The 19133-nt window shown below is 42.3% G+C and overlaps 1 protein-coding gene across 1 annotated transcript in view; it reads left to right on the forward strand.

Moving 5' to 3' along the window:
- The window catches only part of PTPRM (protein tyrosine phosphatase receptor type M), a 777319-nt gene that overhangs the window by 709933 nt on the left and 48253 nt on the right, over positions 1–19133 (forward strand). Inside the window, exons 20-21 of the mRNA XM_036100805.2 lie at positions 4600–4676; positions 8554–8590. Coding sequence (XP_035956698.2) covers positions 4600–4676; positions 8554–8590 — 114 coding nt within the window. The remainder of the gene's footprint in view (positions 1–4599; positions 4677–8553; positions 8591–19133) is intronic.

The following is a 19133-nucleotide window of genomic DNA, read 5'->3' on the forward strand; positions in this document are numbered from 1 at the left end:
AAGTTGGTGCAGCCACTATGAACCAGTATAGAGCCTCCTCAAAAAATTAAAAACAGAACTGCCATAAGATCCAGCAACCCCACTACTAGGTATTATCTAAAGAAAACAAAAACACTAATTTGAAAAGATATATGTACTCCTGTGTTCATAGCAGCATTATTACAATGGCCAAGATATAGAAACAACCTAAGTGTCCACCAATGGATGAATAAATAAAGAAGATGTGATACACACACACACACACACACACACACACACATACACAGACACACATATATGTATACACACGCAAAGATATAGCTAGATTAGATAGATAGATATAGATAGATACAGATATATAGATATATCTACAGATAGATATATCTGTATCTATCCATATATAATGGAATGCTATTCGGCCATAAGAAAGTATTAAATCTTGCCATTTGCAACAACATGGGTGGAACTAAAGGGTATTATGCTAAGTGAAATAAGTCATACAGAGAAAGACAGATACTGTATGATTTCACTTATATCTGGAATCTAAAAAAACAAAACAAACAGAGCAAAACAAAACAAAAATAGACCTATAAATATAGAGAACAAACTGTTGGTCACCAGAAGGGAGGAGGTGGGGGGAAGGACAAAATAGGTGAAGGGGATTAGGAGGTACAGTCTTCGAGTTATAAAATAAATAAGACATGGGGATAAAAAGTACAGCATAGGGAATATAGCCAATAATATTATATCAACTTTGTATGATGACAGATGGTAACTAGACTTACTGTGGTGAGCATTTTGTAATATAGATAAATATTGAATCACTATGTTGTACACCTGAAACTAATACAATATTGTGGTTGCTAGAGGGAGGGGGGTTGAGGGGTAGGTGTAATGGGTGAAGGGGGTCAAGTGGTACAGACTTCCAACTATAAAATAAGTAAGGTATGGGGATGTGATGTAACTATGGTGACTATAGTCGACAATATTGTAGTACATACTTGAAATTTGCCAAGAGAGTAAATCCTAAAGTTTTCATCACAATAAACAAAAAAATGTGTAACTTTATCTGGTGACTTACCGTGGTGATCATTTTACAATATATACAAATATCGAATCATTATGCTGTACACCTGAAACTAATGTAATGTTATATGTCAGTTATACCTTGATTTAAGAAAAAAATTGTTAAATAAAAAGACAAGTTCCTGAATTGATGCCAGGGGATTAAGATGTAGGAGCTATTTGCGAGTATTCATCCTATTTCCAAATATTTTTGGAAATCCTGTTTCCTCTTTAAAACTAGCTCAAGCTCATCTTCCCCAAAGATTAGCTGCTTAGAGTGTGCAGTTTTATCCTCCTCCAATGACCTGCAAACAAGCGTCCTGGGCTCTTTGTAGTTTGAATTGCTAAACAACAAGGATGTCACTTTTATTCACATAAGCGGGGTAATTCCTTTTTAATGGAAACTGTCCTATATTCCATGCACTTGACATGTACTTCTCACTTGGTCTTCCCAACGATCCTCGGAAGGATCATCAACCTCTTTTTACAGATGAAGCTCAGCGAGATTCAGAGTTTGTCTAAGTTCACAATTTGGGAGAGTAGTAGAGAGCCAGTATTCAAACAGGGTCTCTGGGACACCAAAGCTAATCTCTGAGAGATTTTTTTTTTTTTAAAGATTTTATTTATTTATTTATTTGACAGAGAGAGACACAGCGACAGAGGGAACACAAGCAGAGGGAGTGGGAGAGGGAGAAGCAGGCTTCCTGCGGAGCAGGGAGCCCGATACGGGGCTTGATCCCAGGACCCTGGGATCATGACCCGAGCCGAAGGCAGACAGCTAACGACTGAGCCACCCAGGCGCCCCTAATCTCTGAGAGATTAAGCCCATTCTCCCCGCTAAACTCTCTCTCTCCCTGCCTTAAGAGACACTGACTTATCAATATTCACTCATTTTATCACTGAAAGGAAAAATACCTCCTAAACCTCATTGCAGTGATTCCTAAGCCATCTCCTGAGTACACATCAATAATGTACGACAGTTGTCCTCTAGTGGCACGCTCTAGAGTCACTGTTACCCCTGCGTCTACTTCATCTGGGCACGGGGAGTCACAGGGGAACTCCCCAGGCCTCCAAGACTGAGTCTGTGACATGCCCTTCCCAGCTTTGAGGGACCTGTTTCTCAGGACACCGAACCTTAGAGTGGAACTTGAAGGGGTATTCTACAAGGGAGGGCTGGAAAAAGTGGACCCTTACCTTTTTAAAAATTGTGGTAAAATGAACATAATATGAAACTTGCCACATTAACCATGTGTAAGTGTCCAGTTCAGGGGCATTAAGTTCACTCACATTGTCGTGCAACCATCACCACCCACTGCCAGATCATCTTCCCCAAGTCTGTACCTACTCAACATTGGCTCCCTATTCCCCACCTCCCCTCAGCCCCTGGCAACCACTTTCTTCTTTCTGTCTCTGTGCATTTGACTACTCTCAGTATCTCATGGAAATGGAATCATGCAGTGTTTGCCCTGGGTTGGGTTTATTTCACATAGCATAATGCCCTCAAGGTGGACCCTTTTATTTTTAAATAGTGAAATATAGGTACAAAACAGGGCATAAAGCCCAAATACAGGTTAATAGATGTGATCTAAAGCCAACACTCATAAAACCACTAAGCAAGTCCAAACAGGACCCCAGAAAGCCCCAGTGAAACTCGCCTGACCACAACTTGCCCCTTCTTCCATTGACACAGTGACTATCGAGGCAGGGCATTTGTTAGTGGGGTGAAGAGGTAAAGGCGTTGCATGCACCTACTGTGTGTTGGGACCACTACATGTGGTTGTGTGCTGCAGGCAGTGCTGTGAAGAGAGGCCGTGGAGCTGGGCAGTATGGCCTGGGTAAAAGGTGCTCACAGGGATATTCAGAATGAACACTACGTGGTCTCTGACCCCAAGAGGTTATAATCTAGTAAAATCAACTTTAGAATAAGGAGAAGATACTACTGTGCCTATAAAGAGAAATAAAACAGTCTCAGTCTGCTTAGGAAATACACTCGGCATATGTCTTGTGGGTTTCCCCATCAGGAGGAGAGTAAAGCAATTACATGTGGAGAAATAGCAGCCAAGTTTAAAAAAAAAAGAAAAAAGATTGAGGGAGGGAGAGAGGTAACCAACTGAACAGTAGGAGATGATGGGGAAACTCTTTATTTCAAAGGCTCTGTTCATGGGAGATGAGAGTGGAGTCTTATCAGAGTTTGAAGTCCCTTTGTAGAACATTGCAGAACAATTTGAGAAGCCCAAAGGTGGTAAATCACAGGGAATGGGCGGCATTCATCCTGAGGTTCTAAGAGAAAGTGTGAGAGAGAGGGGATTCTGACAAGGAGGTACAATAGATCCTAAGACAGCACTGCTTCTGAAGATTGGGGGCCTCTAATATGATGCCTGCCTTTTAAAAACACTGCTCAGGAAAAGTCAAGGAGTACAGGAAGGCAGACCTCATCTCCCTTCAGAGGAGCTGACTAAAAGCCTGATGTGTGCAGAATGGCCATGACTCAGGTCTATTGGAGCATCTTTCATTCGGGAGGCTCAAACGGCTTTACTGCCAGAATTGCTTACCGCCCTGCTCCGCGGTAGCTGTGTGTGTGCACCGGCTCTCCTAACAAATACAAAAGCCGGAACAATCTGCACATCCCCAGCACCCTAGTGACTCACCTCCCCCATGCCCCCAGCAAAAATATGCACAGGGGGCCTCTGGTTTTAAGCAAAACGTGCTCTGAGAAACTAGATCTTAGAGTAGGTCACCGCAAGGAAAATTTCGACTGCATATGGGTCCGTTCCTGGCTTGCTCTCGTGTGTGTGGGCAACAGCCGTACAGATAGTGAGAAGAATAGTCCGTGTGTCTGTTACACAGCACGTGACAGCGGCAACAGCTGACATTTATCCATCACTTCTATATACCAGGCTCTCTTCTAATCTTCTTTTCAATTTTATTTTAATGCTCATGATAATCCCTTGAGGTGGACACTGTTAATCCCCAGGCTCCAGATAAGAAAACTCAAGCACAGAGAGGTGTAGTAACGTGCCCCAGACCCCAAGTGGGGTATTCTAACCTGCACACCTGACTTTGAGTCTCACACACATGGTACAGAGAGCGGCTTAGGGAATTCAGGGACAGCTCCGGTTAGGTCCATGTCTGCACCTCCCAGAAGGCTGGGCCATGGTTTATAACCATCATTTGTCAAGGTGGATGTCGTAGGCAGCTGTCAAAATCTCAGGGTTTATATGTGATTTAGTGAAGATGCTACACCTTCAATCCGAGAAATAAGTCTGCTGTGATTCATAGGACTCAATGTGGAAGTTTCAAACCTCTGCCAATGCCTCACGCCTGTGAATGATCAAAGAATAAGTTAATGAGAATTGCTGTAAAATGCAAATAATTATAAATCCTTCCTAGTTTTAAGAGCAAAATAGGAAGTGTAGAAGGTGTGTAGTATTTAATTCTTTGTTTATCTTTAAAGCAGCATGGATGCGGTTGATCTCCATGTAATATGCTTACATTCTGGGGCTCTGAGCAGCCCAACAAATTGCTTTTAATCACTGTTTTCTTTTTCCTTTGCAGATGATCATTCGCGGGTGAGGCTGCAGACCATAGAAGGAGATACCAACTCAGACTACATCAATGGAAATTATATCGATGTATGTATTTTGAAACTGTCAGTAAGCCCAACTGTTCTGACACATTCCACATTGTGTGTCTGCTGTGATATTGGTGGGCACACATTGCTCCAGCTACAAACACATAACTGTTGCCCCACACCCCGCAGAACTTTATGATGAAGGCATGGCCGGTCCTTGTCTCAAGTGGGCCTCTCTAACCTTCTGTGCCTCCTTTGCCGTCCTGTGCCCCTGTGGACCAAGAAAATGTTATTTCCATTTTTTTGTCAACAACTTAGATTATTTGACACTTAAAAAAAATCTGTTTACACATTAATAGGATAAAACTCTCTAATTCCTAATTCGATGATTTGCAATCTCTCATCATTACTGCACTTTTAAGTTGCCTTCAAAGTAGTCTGCAGCTGTTAACCAGGACATCTAATGCACACAAGACATGTCATTAAATATGTAGGCTGTTTAATTATTGAAGACTGCTTCTTTGTTCATTCTGCATCATGTTAACTTAATGTCTTACATTAGAATACATTCCTGAGGAGACAGCATGTTTTCAGTTGAAAGAATGAATGAAATCAAAAGTAGCCTGAAAATGAAGGGAAAGTCATTGTTACTTTGCAGGCCCAGGCTCACATTAAACAGGCTTCAGCTCTCTTGCAGTTCCCAAGGCAGTGTGCTTGGCCATCACATTTTCTTCTAGCCCATCAGTACTTCCACGGACAGGTTTTATCCATATATATATATATATATATGGGTTCTTTTATTTTCTTGGTTGGTATAAATCAGATGCTACTAAAAGTACTAGCATCATAACCAGAAGAAATGTTATTTTTAGTACTACTTGGAAAGGTTTGACAACTTTGGTTATGGATCTGAGGGTGGGGCCTGCGGGATGACTGTTTGAAGAATAATTCACATCCCATCCTCAAAAGAAGACCCCTACACCGCTACATTTCATAATGAACCAAAACATACTCAACCCAAGTTAGATTTTTTTTTCTATTAAAGCAAAATTTCTTCCTAAAGTACATTGTACTTATTTCTTTATCCAGCAGACGTTTAGTGAGTACCTTATGGGAGAATTCAGAGGTGTCCAAGACCTGTTACCTTCTCCCCAAGACCTCACAGCTTAGAAGCTAAAGTAAGAAATAATCTTCTCTGTAACACTCCTTCCCTTGAGAGATTCCATGGGAATCCTGTTTATGTTCCAGTCCCAGCTCCTAGAGGCCCCCGGCAGAGTCCTTAAGCACAGGGACATTATCCTACATCATCTTTGTATCCCCTGCACCGGGCACAGACCTGCAGCACTGTAGCACTTAATAAGTGTTTGATGAATCACTGCCTGAAGGAGTAAATGTAATCAGATTAGGCTTTGTGGTAGAAGTGATTTTAACTAAGCTTTAAAGAATGGGCGGGTAGAGATGCAGAGGAGGAAAGACATAAAAGTAATGAAAATACCAGATTAATTAGTTTTAATTTTAACAGAGAAAAGAGTCAATATTCAGGGCTCCTTTATTCACTTAGTCAATAGGATTTTATTGAGCAGCCTACTATATTATATGTCAGTTACTGTTGTAGATACTGGAGTTATAACTGTGAGCAATTCAGACCAAAAACAAAAGCAGACCTCTGACCCAGTGGAACTGGTGCTCTAATCGGAGGAAACAGACAATAAATGAACTAAGCCAGTTAATTCTATATGGTATATTAGATGGTAGTATGTATGATGGAGAAAATGAAGGCTGTAACAGGGGGATGCAGAGAACCAGTTTGGAGATGGATTATAATTTTTGATAGAGTGGCTGGAGTCAGCTCTACTGAAAGGTAATATTTGAGCGGAGAAATTGAAAGGTTGTGTGCCATGTAGGTATTCAGGGAAAGAGCATTCCAGACTGAGAAAAAGCCCATGATAGGCCTTGCTGTGGATCATGGCTGGCAAATTTGAAGTGAAATAAGCAGGCAAGGGTTGGTGGCATAGTACGAGAGGGTAGAGTCACAGAGAGCAGGTCAGAGGGGTTGTAGGGCCAGATAATGTAAGCAGTCATACAGATGTGGGCTTTTACTGTGAGATGGGCAGTTACTGGAAGATCTGAGCAGAGGGGTGATAGGATCCCAAAGTATAGAGGAGAACACATCATAGATGGGTGAGAATAGAAGCATGAAGACCTCCCAGGTGACTACAGGAGCAGTGAGAGAGCGGGGAGGTGGTGGCACTGGAAGATGAAAAATGGTAGGATCCTGGATCCACGCTCAACCCGGAGCCCTGGATTTGCTGACAGATTATCTATGGGGTGTAGGAGCAAGAGAGGTGTCAGGATGCCTTTTGAGATGGAATTGCCATTATCTGGAAAGAAGACTGGACAGAGCAGATTTGGGTGGAGGTAGGGAGGAATTAAGGAATTCACTTTTAGATATGTTAATCCTTAAATATATGTTAGACATCTAAGTGGAAGTGCTGAGTAGGAGATTATCCCACATCAGGATTTGGGGGGTGGGGGGAGCCCAGGCTAGAGGTGAGAATACAGAACTCATCAGCATACAGATGGCATTGAAGGCTGCGGGACCAGATGAGATCACCAAGGGAGTCCATGTAGATGAGGAAAGAGTCCAAGAACTGGGCCCTCCAACATCAACATCAAGGCAAAGAGGAGGAATGGGCAAATGAATGAGGGCGACAAGCCAGGGAGGGAGGGAGGAAGAAAACCAGGAGAGCGTCATATCCCAGAAGGCAAAGAAGAAAGTATTTCAGGGGGATTAATCAATGTCACGGAGATCGTGACAGGTCACAGAGATGAGAACAGAGAAATGATCATTGTGTTTAGCAGCACAGGTCATTCATGGACTGTGTGAATTATTTCCGTTTTGTAAACGATTTCCTCCTATCTCCTAGCCTTGCTAGGGCTGATTCATGAGGCCATACATCAGACAGGGTCTTGCTTTGTAGCACTTATCAGCTGGCAAGAAATGAGTGATCATTTAATAATCCTATTTAATATCCGTCAAAGGTCTATCTTTGAGACCTACAGCAGGTCAGTTATATAAAGAATGTGTTTGCTTTTGCTGTTCATTATCAATGACTTATTTTTAAGAGCAAAAAAATCTAACAGATATGCATTTAAATTGTCTGAGAAATCTGTATTTCCTCTCCGAGTTTCTCCTGTTTCCCATCTGGCTTTGGGCACGTATTTTGGGTAATCTCGGGGGACAGAAATGGAAAGTATCAAGGTCCATGGTGATATTCTGTTACCTGTGTGTAATTTTCTCTAAATTGGTTTTATCTCTCCCAGATATTGATCTTCCAGTGTTCTTTGTTCCCTTCTTTCTTTGGTCCCAATTTTCATCTTTTCCCCTTCTCACAGAGTCATAATAAAAGGAGGGGGACTTGCAGAATTTCTGCCTCTTCAAATTTCTGGCTCTTGCTACAACAGCATGGCGTGGCATTAGCAGTGTTTAAGAATGATGTTCAGTATCACTATTGATATAACTGCCTATAATGGGAGAACAGAATATGTGTTAAAGCCCTTGGCACATTGCCAATAACATCCTGAACACAAATGAAATCCTATTGCACGTTCCCAGCCTGTTTGCAATCTAACAAGAGTTGTGGTCATGTTATTTCAGAGAATCCATAAGTTGTTAGTATTTATTGCTCACCTATCATCTCATAGCCAGTGTATGATTAAGTTACTCCCACCCCCTGTGTAAGCAGCAGAACTCTGATGTGTGATGCTTCTTTGCTTTTTAATGAGGAACTCCGTGGTACTGCGTATGGTCATTCAACTTCCAACTGACGCAACTGTTGGTATTTGTATAAGCATTCATTGTGGCAAACTTACTGTGTGACTTCTGTGCTGCTTATCGATTTTAAGTTGATGAAATATTCTTTCTCATTTATTTTTAGGGTTATCATCGACCCAATCATTATATTGCTACCCAAGGTAAGTCTATTACAGCTTTGAAGTCTTTCTTTGGTTGTTTGCCCATTCTCCATCATTTTGTCCCTGTGCCACACCTCCCCCCAAGAATGATATTCCACACTGCTGTAGCCCCACTTATTACAGTTCTCATCATCAATACCCCCCTTGTTTTCCCATCAGAAGGTCTGGTAATGCAATCATTTAGCTAGAACTCCATGTTGTGATCATTAGAAGAAGTGTATTCATCAATTCATTATTAAATTAAATCTGTCTACCTTAGGAATTAATCTGACATCTTCATAAATAGGTATATAGATATTCAATAAATAAATATGTGCTGAGAATTATCTATACAAAGACCCATGCTAGTTGCTGCCAGGGGTGCAGGCTGAATCCATCAAGCACCCCCTCTCATGATGGTTGTGGTTTGGTGGGGAAGGGACAGGGTGCCCTGTACATTGTTACAAGCAACACCAGTTAGAAATTTGTGTGAGAGGTTCAGAGAAGATGTTAGAGAAACTTGGAGAAGATAGAAGTTGCTTTCAGATGGGATGATCCAAAAACTGCTTTGTGGCAGAGGTGGGCTTGGGAAGAGAACTTCTGACTGGCAGAGACATGAGCAAAGATCTGAAAGCAGGCAATTAGTGCTCCTGGGTGGAAACCAGTTGGTAGATCACTTGGGCTAAAGGAAACCTAGAGGAACTTGTTGGAGAAGCTCATGGCAACAGCTTCTGTATCATCCTCCTGGGACACTGACTCTAAGTTGGGTCATCTATGGAGAATGAGGATCGTGGAAGGTCTGAGGTGTTGGGAAAGAGGCATCATAAGGGATGTGTTAGTACATCTGTTAGATGAGTCAAAGAAATTCTGAGAAGCAGGGAGGACCCAGTTAGGGTCGAGAGCGTACATTCTCTTCATTTTATTATTTTATCATTGTTTCCAGTATTGCGTTATATCCCAGAAACAGGAGCAGGAAAATCAAAAGGATATGACTTGCCAATGGTTAGGGATTGGCAGGGGGTGCCCAACAGAATACCAAGGAGCAAGAGAATAAAGGATGCCAAGAAAATCATGGCTAGAAAGTCTAGGCTTAGAGGCAGGAGGGTTGGAGGTGTTTGATGGACCACAAGAGGAAAGAAGTAGCTAAAGGACCAAGGTCAGGTTCAGTTAATGAGTCATAGATTGTAGCCAGTGAGCAGAATGCCAACACTTAGAGCAGCACTATCCAGTAGAACTCTCTGTAATGGTGGAAATCTTCCATATCTATGCTGGTTGATATGGTAGCCACCAGTAGATACTCAAAAAGTATCTATTGTGAATGAAGAACTGAGTTTTAGATTTTAGTATTGATTTAAATAGCTTCATTTGACTATCCCCTACTGGTAGTTTTGGACAGCAGAGCTCTGGGGTAGAAACCTCCAAATGTGGCTGAAATGGAGCCACCGTGGGGCCTTGTCCTCCTAATCCTGACAGCCTTGGCCAGAACCTGGGTGGCACCATACAGAGTCCACAGTCTCATGTCACCATTTGTGATTCTACACCTGGGTTTAGGCGACCTACTTAACCTCCAGCATGTTTCCTCCCCTGAAATGAAATGAGTAATGGCTCCTTCCAGGGTCACTTGGCTAGTCAGAAGAAAGGTCACATGGAGCATGCCCAGCTGGAACCTGACAGGAAGCAGACCCTTATAGGAGTTGCTAAGGTCTTAAGAGAGCGAGCGCCTGGCGCAAACTCTTACTGATGGGACAGAACGAGGATGTGTGTCCAGGGCCTCTGAGTCCAGTCCTGGTTGCCTTCTCCTATACCCTGCTTCTTCCATGCTGAATCAATCGATGCTTTCAAAGGAACCCTTTGTTAGTTCCTTAAAAACCTGCTAATGGATTCCAGAATATTCTAAAGTAAGCGTCATAACAGATCTGATTTAATAAATTTGATGATAACTTGGAATTAAGAGTTTTTATAAATGTATGTGAACATTTGATCATAAAATACACAAAATACTAAGTTCCTGATTATCAGCCCATGTTTTCACAAACAGCACGAACCTAAAGTTAAATCTTATTTGAATTTTCAAATTGAGGACCTCTAGATTACTGTGACTAAACAGCCAGCCAAAGTAGAGATTAAAACCCCCAGAGTCCTCTGCGATGCCCCTCACCTGGCATTTCTTCATTCATCCTCTCTGCCCCTCTTGCCCCGAGGGAGATCATGCTTTGAAGAAAACTGCCATTAGAGAAGTCGCTTTCTGGTGCCTTCAGAATTCATCTAAATCATACTTAATTGTTCAGTAGCCCTCTTTGGGAGCATTCAACCTATCAAGTGTTAATGAGTAAATACATTTGTTGGCAGCTAAGAAATGGCAAATGTAATCACTTTGAGGTAGACCACCCATGTACCCTTAATGGAAAAGGATGCTACATAATGCCCTGTTTGCCAGAGCATGGCACCTTTCCCGGTGCGGGATGGTCTACAGATTGCACTTGGAAAACTGGCAGTACTTATATCACTGCTGGTGGTGCAGGGGGAGGGGCAGAAATGAGCAAATTTGATTTTTTTTTTTTTTTTGAGAGAGAGAGAGTGCAAGCAGGGAAAGGGGCAGAGGATAGAGGGAAAAGGGGAGAAGCAGACTCCCCGCTGAGTGCAGAGCCTGATGTGGGGCTCGATCCCACAACCCTGAGATCATGACCTGAGCCAAAATCAAGAGTCAGACGCTCAACTGACTGAGTCACCCAGGCCCCAAGAAATGAGCAGATATTTTAAGTCTAACATTCAGTCAAGACAGTACACATCATGTTAAGAGTAATACATTCAGACCATGAGATCTGGGTTCAAAAGTTAGAATCTCTTTTCTAGTTTGTTACACAAACATAATGGAACTGTTAACCTCAGATTGCCAGAGGATTTTTGATCCTTTGCAGTAATTGGTGCAGAGAGGTAGAACATGCCCATGGATTGCCTTCATAAAGAAACAAAAACCACAAATGTCTGATTCTAAGAATCTAACAAAATGGGTGATAAAGCAGATGCAATTTGAAAATCTCTCCTTGCTCTTTTTCTTTCCTAGTGTGCACTGATATAATTCTTTAAAACCTATTCATAGCAGGAACCCACAAAACTACATGAACAGTCCAGTTTACTGACAACCAGCTTTATTCCCAATAGTTTAAAATATGTAGATTTTCACCAAGTCCCTTCAATCTAGAAGACATGTCCTGAATTTATCTCTTCGATCCCTTCCTCCCCCACCTCAACTTTATTGATTTTTGTACCAGTAACTGACTTTGACCTTTGATGATAACGGTCATGTTTCTACAAATTGAAGGGACCACAATCAAGCCAGATCTGTGGCTTTTTTAATATGTTCTTCCTGCCCACCCCCACTCTGTTTAATTGTTTTCCATCTGCAGCTAATGTGTCAATGACCCAGTATTCATTTCATCACACCTGCCTGACCAGCCGCTAATACAGTTGTAACATTCAGGATTTATGATTTGGCACACCAGGAATCAGAGAAGAGGAAGTCACGTCTGTTACTGCATGTCTGTACTCAGAGTGGGGATTTCAAAAGCAGGGCTCACGGTGAGGGGCAGATGAGTACGCAGGTGGGTAGGATTGCCCAGAACCGATCATATTTCACAATCAAAAGATACCCCGTGGAGACCCCAGTGTGGGCCATGAGCTGGAGGAAGCTGCACACATTTAGAATCACTCCTCCAAGATGATTCAGGAGAACACCTGCTGGCCATGTGGTTTGCAAATGAGGGGGGCCTGGAGAAGTGTTCTTTTTATGATTGTTTGGTTTTATTTTTAAAAATGACTTCAAGAGTCCTGCTTTAGAAACCTCTTCATTCATCCTCTCTGCCCCTCTTGCCCTGAGGGAGATCATGCTTTGAAGCATGTTAATAAATGTGAGCTAGTTGAGGAAGGAAACGCTGTCAGTCTGTGATGGGCACGTCCTGCCCAGCACCCAGCTCCTCTTCCTCACAACCCCACTCAGGTGTGGGCTGGAGGGGGGCTTGAATATCGGCAGATCCCTCCAGAGGAACTTGCCTGTCATTCCCTCAGGGGAGCCAACGTACATCATGAAATGTGGAGGGCGTGTCACAGTCATGTGGTGGTGCCTCAGCACTTGACTGCCATTTCTCGGAGCCAGAGAAGGGGTAAAGAGCATCAGTGGGGTGAGTGGAGGAGGTAGGTCTTCAGCTAGCCTTGAAGGAGGGCTCCTGTGTTGGAGGACAGAGGACGGGATGAACGGCAGGACTACCAAGGTCAGGGAGGCGCATGGAGCCCTGGCAGAGGGCATGAGGGAGACCAGACTGAAGACAGGAAGGGTCTTCACCTCCGTGGTATCTTGGGTCCTCTGGGTTGCTTGTTGAAATGGATCTTCTCTCAGGAAAAACTCACACATACACACGATTTTATATAGACATTCAGGCATTCATAGACAGTAAAATCTAATCTGAAAAATCTCTACATCCCAGATTTAAGGAAAAAAAAAAAAAAGCCCTGAGTTAGATGGGTAAGAAAAACTGGCAGGTAAGGTGAGGACATTGGTTTAAAGGCTGTGATGAAGAGTGTTATTTAATGAAAGGAAGAAAGGCAGGGGGTGGGAGGGCACCTGGGTGGCTCAGTCGTTAAGCATCTCCCTTTGGCTCAGGTCATGATCCCGGGGTCCTGGGATCAAGCCCTGCATCGGGCTCCCTACTCTGCGAGAAGCCTGCTTCTCCCTCTCCCACTCCCCCTGCTTATGTTCCCTCTCTTGCTGTGTCTCTCTCTGTCAAATAAATAAATAAATAAATAAAATCTTTTAAGAAAAGGGGACAGAGAGGGTAGAAGAGACATGACAGAGAGCCATGTGGTGGTGAAAACAGTGCTTTAAGAAGATTAGTTAGGGGGCGCCTAGATGGCATAGTCGGTTAAGGGTCTGACTCTTGATTTTGGCTCAGGTCATGAGCTCAAGGTCATGAAATCGAGCCACGCATTGGGCTCTCTGCAGGGTGTGGAGCTTGCTCAAGATTCTCTATCTCTCTTTCTCTCAAAAAAAAAAAAGGATTAGTTAGTATGGACTTATCTTTTAGAGAAAACTGGAAACAAAGGTAACAGGGAATAACCACAAAAAAAAAAAAATCTGGGGTACAAACAAATAATTCAGACAACAATAATGACAGTGAGGCAGTTGTAGCTTTTATTCAATAATCTAAGTTGCCGGGGGAGGGAGGGAGGAAAAGATGGCAGAGGAGTGGTGGACCCTATTCCAACTGGTCCCCTAAAATGAGGGCTGGATATCTACCAGACCACTCTGAACACCGATGAAATCAGCCTGAGATGTAAGCAGATATATCTGGATCTCTACAAACAGAATATCGCAGGCGGTTGGTTTCGAGGTATGAAGTGGGGAGCCGTGATTCCTTGGGCAGATATCCGAAGATAAATGGAAGGGGGAGGGAGCCCTGGCGATCCTACACCTCCGGTGAGCGATAGCCTCCTGCGCTGGGGACAGGACACAGAGTCACAGACTGGTAGCAGTGAAAGGACTTTAGGGCAGCCACCCAGAATGAAACCAGAGTGGCGGGGCCACGCATGCGAACTGGGGGCAGCTGGCGGTTTTAGAAGCACAAAGGGCAGAGACATGCCCTACCTGAAGGCAAGGACTGGGAGCGCTGCTGAGGGGCGCACAAGCCAGGACACTGCAGTTTGTAGCAGCACAGACAGAAACAGAGATAATGTGGCCTGGAGAGCTCACTGAAGAACAGACTGTGATCTCTCTGCTCTGAGGCAGAGGGTTGGAAACGGTCTCTTCTGCTCTGACTCACAGAAGAGATGCAGAAAGCCGCCAGGGAAAGGTGCCAGAGAACAAAAGCCCCAAAAAACTGGTTTCCACTGAGCCCATCCCCCACCACAGGGGGCAGGGCAACTCCGCCCAAACAGGGTTGCCTGAGTAACAGCGCGGCAGGCCCCTCCCGCAGAAGACAGGCGGGGAGAACAAGAAGCCCCCAACCCTAAGGTTCCCATAAAACAGGTGCAACTTGCTTGGGTTGTGATCAATAATTTGGACTCTGTACATTCCCTCAACCACCCCTCAACAGAATGACTAGGAGGAGGAACCCCCAAATAGGAAAGACTGGAGAGATTGTGACTTCTGCCACAGATTTACAAATAGATACAGATAAAACCAAGATGTCAGAAATGGAATTCAGGGTAGCAGTTGTGAAGACAATAGCTAGAATGGAGAAATTGATTAATGGCAACATAGAGTCTCTAAGGGCAGAAATGAAAGCTGAACTGGCAGAACTTAAAAATGCTATCAATGAGATCCAATCTAATTTAGATAATCTAACAGCTACGGTAAGCGAGGCAGAAGAATGAATTAGTGATCTAGAAGCTCAATTGATAGAAAAGTAGGATAAAGAGGCCAGGGAGAAACAACTCAAAATCCATGAAAACAGAATCAGAGAAATAAGTGACACCATGAGGCGTTCCAATGTCAGAATTATTGGGATATCTGAGGGGGTGGAGAGAGAGGACTAGAAGATATACTTGAGCAAATCGTAGCTGAGAACTTCCCTAATCTGGGGAATGAAACAAACATTCGTGTCTTAGAGGCAAGAAGGACGCCTCCTAAGATCAAGGAAAACAGGCCAACGCCCCGGCATGTAATAGTAAAACTCACAAATCTTAGAACCAAGGAAACCATCTTAAGGGCAGTGAGGGGGAAGAGATTCCTTATGTACAGAGAGAGAAACATCAGAATAATGTCAGACCTATCCACGAGACCTGACAAGCCAGAAAGGCCTAAAAAGACATATTCAGGGTACTAAACGAGAAGAACGTGCAGCCAAGAATACTTTATCTGGCAAAGCTGTCATTTAGAATGGATGGAGAGATGCAGAGCTTCCAAGACCGGCAGAAACTGACAGAATACGTGACCACTAAGCCGGCCCTGCAAGAAATATTAAGGGGGCGTTCTATAAAAGGAGAAAGACCCCAAAAGTGATATAGAACAGAAATTTACAGAGACAATCTATAGAAACAAGGACTTCACAGGCAACATGATGACAATAAATTCCTATCTTTCAATAATCACTCTCAACGTGAACGATCTAAATGCTCCCATAAAACGGCACAGGGTTGCAGATTGGATAAAAAGACAGGACCCATCCATATGCTGTCTACAAGAGACTCATTTTGAACCTAAAGATACATCCAGACTGAAAGTGAAGGGATGGAGATCCATCTTCCATGCCAACGGACCTCAAAAGAAAGCTGGGGTAGTAATTCTTATATCAGACAAATTAGATTTTAAGCTAAAGACTGTAGTTAGAGACACAGAAGGACACTATATCATTCTTAAAGGGTCTATCCAACAAGATCTAACAATTGTAAATATCTATGCCCCCAACATGGGAGCAGCCATCTACATAAGCCAACTGTTAACCAAAATAAGAGTCATATTGATAACAATACGTTAATTGTAGGAGACCTCAATACTCCACTCTCAGCAATGGACAGATCATCTAAGCAGAAAATCAACAAGGAAACAAGAGCTTTGAATGATACATCGGACCTCATAGATATTTACAGAACATTCCACCCTAAAACAACAGAATACTCAATCTTCTTGAGCGCACATGGAACTTTCTCCAGAATAGACCACATACTGGGTCACAAATCAGGTCTCAACTGATACCAAAAGATTGAGATTATTCCCTGCATATTCTCAGACCATAAAGCTTTAAAACTGGAACTCAATCTCAAGAAAAAATTTGGCAGAAATTCAAACACTTGGAAGCTAAAGACCACTCTGCTCAAGAATGTTTGGGTCAACCAGGAAATCAAAAAAGAACATAAACAATTCATGGAAACCAGTGAGAACAAAAACACATCGGTCCAAAACCTAGGGGATACTGCAAAAGCGGTCCGAAGGGGGAAATACATAGCCATCCAAGCCTCACTCAAAAAAATAGAAAAATCCCGAATTCACCAACTAACTCTACACCTTAAAGAACTAGAGAAAAAGCAACAAACGATGCCTAAGCCATGCATTAGAAGAGAAATAATTAAGATTAGAGCAGAGACCAGTTAGAATTAGAAACCAGAAACACAGTAGATCAGATCAATGAAACTAGAAGCTGGTTCTTTGAAACAATTAATAAGATCAATAAACCACTGGCCAGACTTATCCAAAAGAAAAGAGAAAGGACCCAAATTAATAAAATTATGAATGAAAGGGGAGAGATCATCATTAACACCAAGGAAATAGAAACAATTATTAGAAATTATTATCAACAACTATATGCCAATAAATTAAGCAACTGCAAGAAATGGAGGCCTTCCTGGAAACCTATAAACTGCCAAGACTGAAACAAGAAGAAATTGACAACCTGACTAGGCCAGTGACCAGTAACAAGATTGAAGCAGTGATCAAAAACCTCCCAAAAAACAAGAGTCCAGGGCCTGATGGATTCCCTGGGGAATTCTACCAAACATTCAAAGAAGAAATAATACCTATTCTACTGAAGCTGTTTCAAAAAATAAGAAACAGAAGGAAAGCTTCCAGACTTATTCTACGAGGCCAGCATTACCTTAATCCCCAAACCAGGCAAAGACCCCATCAAAAAGGAGAATTTCAGACCAATATCCCTGATGAGTATGGATTCCAAAATTCTCAACAAAATCCTAGCTAATAGGAACCAACAATACATTAAAAGGATCATCCACCATGACCCAGTGGGATTTATCTCCGGGATGCAAGGGTGGTTCAGCATTCGCAAATCAATCAATGCGATAGAACACATTAAGAGGAGAGAGAAGAACCATATGGTCCTTTCAATTGATGCAGAAAAAGCATTTGACAAAATACAGCATCCTTTCCTGATTAAAACTCTTCAGAGTATAGGGATAGAGGGAACATTCCTCAATTTCATAAAATCCATCTATGAAAAACTCACAGCGAGTATTATCCTCAATGGGGAAAAGATGAGAGCCTTTCCCTTAAGATCAGGAACACATCAAGGATGCCCACTTGCCACTGTTGTTCAACATAGTACTAGAAATCCTAGCAACAGCAATAAGAGAACAAAAGAAATAAAAGGTATTCAAATTGGCAAAGAAGCAGTTAAACTCTCTCTCTTTGCAGATGACATGATACTTTATGTGGAAAACCCAAAAGACTCCATCCCCAAATTGCCAGAACTCATACAGCAATTCAGTAATGTGGCAGGATACAAAATCAATGCACAGAAATCAGTTGCTTTCTTATCAACTAACAATGCAACTGTAGAAAGAGAAATTAGAGAAACAATTCCATTTTCAATAGCACCAAAAACCATAAGATACCTCGGAATAAACCTAACCAAAGAGGTAAAGGATCTATACTCTAGGAACTACAAAACACTCATGAAAGAAATTGAAGAAGACACATAAAAATGGAAAAACATTCCATGCTCATGGACGGGAAGAATAAACATTGTTAAAATGTCTATGCTACCCAGAGCAATCTATACCTTCAATGCCAACCCGATCAAAATTCCAATGACATTTTTCAAAGTGCTGCAACAAACAATCCTAAAATTTGTATGGAATCAGAAAAGACCCCAAATCACCAAGGAAATGTTGAAAAAGAAAAAACTGGGGGCATCACATTGCCTGATTTCAAGCTATATTACAAAGCAATGATCACCGAGACAGCACGGTACTGGCACAAAAACAGACATATAGACCAATGGAACAGAATCGAGAGCCCAGATATGGACCCTCAACTCTATGGTCAAATAATCTTCGACAAAGTGGGAAAAAATATACAATGGGAAAAAGACAGTCTCTTCAATAAATGGTGCTGGGAAAATTGGACAGCCACATGCAGAAGAATGAAACTCGACCATTCTCTAACACCATACACAAAGATAAACAAAATGGTTGAAAGACCTCAATGTGAGACAGGAATCCATCAAAATCCTAGAGGAGAACATAGGCAGTAACCTCTTCGACATTGGCCACAGCAACTTCTTTCAAGATATATCTCCAAAGGCTAGTGAGGCAATAGCAAAAATGAACTTTTGGGACTTCATCAAGATAAAAAGCTTCTGCACAGCTAAGGAAACAGTCAACAAAACAAAGAAGCAACCCACAGGATGATGGGAGAAGATATTTGCAAATGACACTACAGACAAAGCTCTGATTTCCAAGATCTATAAAGAACTTCTCAAACTCAACACCCAAAAAACAAATAATCAAGTCAAAAAATGGGCAGAAGATATGAACTGACACTTCTCCAAAGAAGACATACAAATGGCTAACAGACATGAAAAAATGTTCATCATCATTAGTCATCAGGGAAATTCAAATCAAAACCACATTGAGATACCACCTTACACCAGTTAGAATGGCAAAAATTGACAAGGCAAAAAACAAATGTTGGAGAGGTTGTGGAGAAAGGGGAACCCTCTTACACTATTGGTGGGAATGCAAGTTGGTACAGCCACAATGGAAAACAGTGTGGAGGTGCCTCAGAAAATTAAAAATAGAGCTACCCTATGACCCAGCAATTGCCTACTGGGTATTTACC

This window comes from Halichoerus grypus, chromosome 13, assembly GCF_964656455.1.
Source record: "Halichoerus grypus chromosome 13, mHalGry1.hap1.1, whole genome shotgun sequence".
Taxonomy (NCBI): domain Eukaryota; kingdom Metazoa; phylum Chordata; class Mammalia; order Carnivora; family Phocidae; genus Halichoerus; species Halichoerus grypus.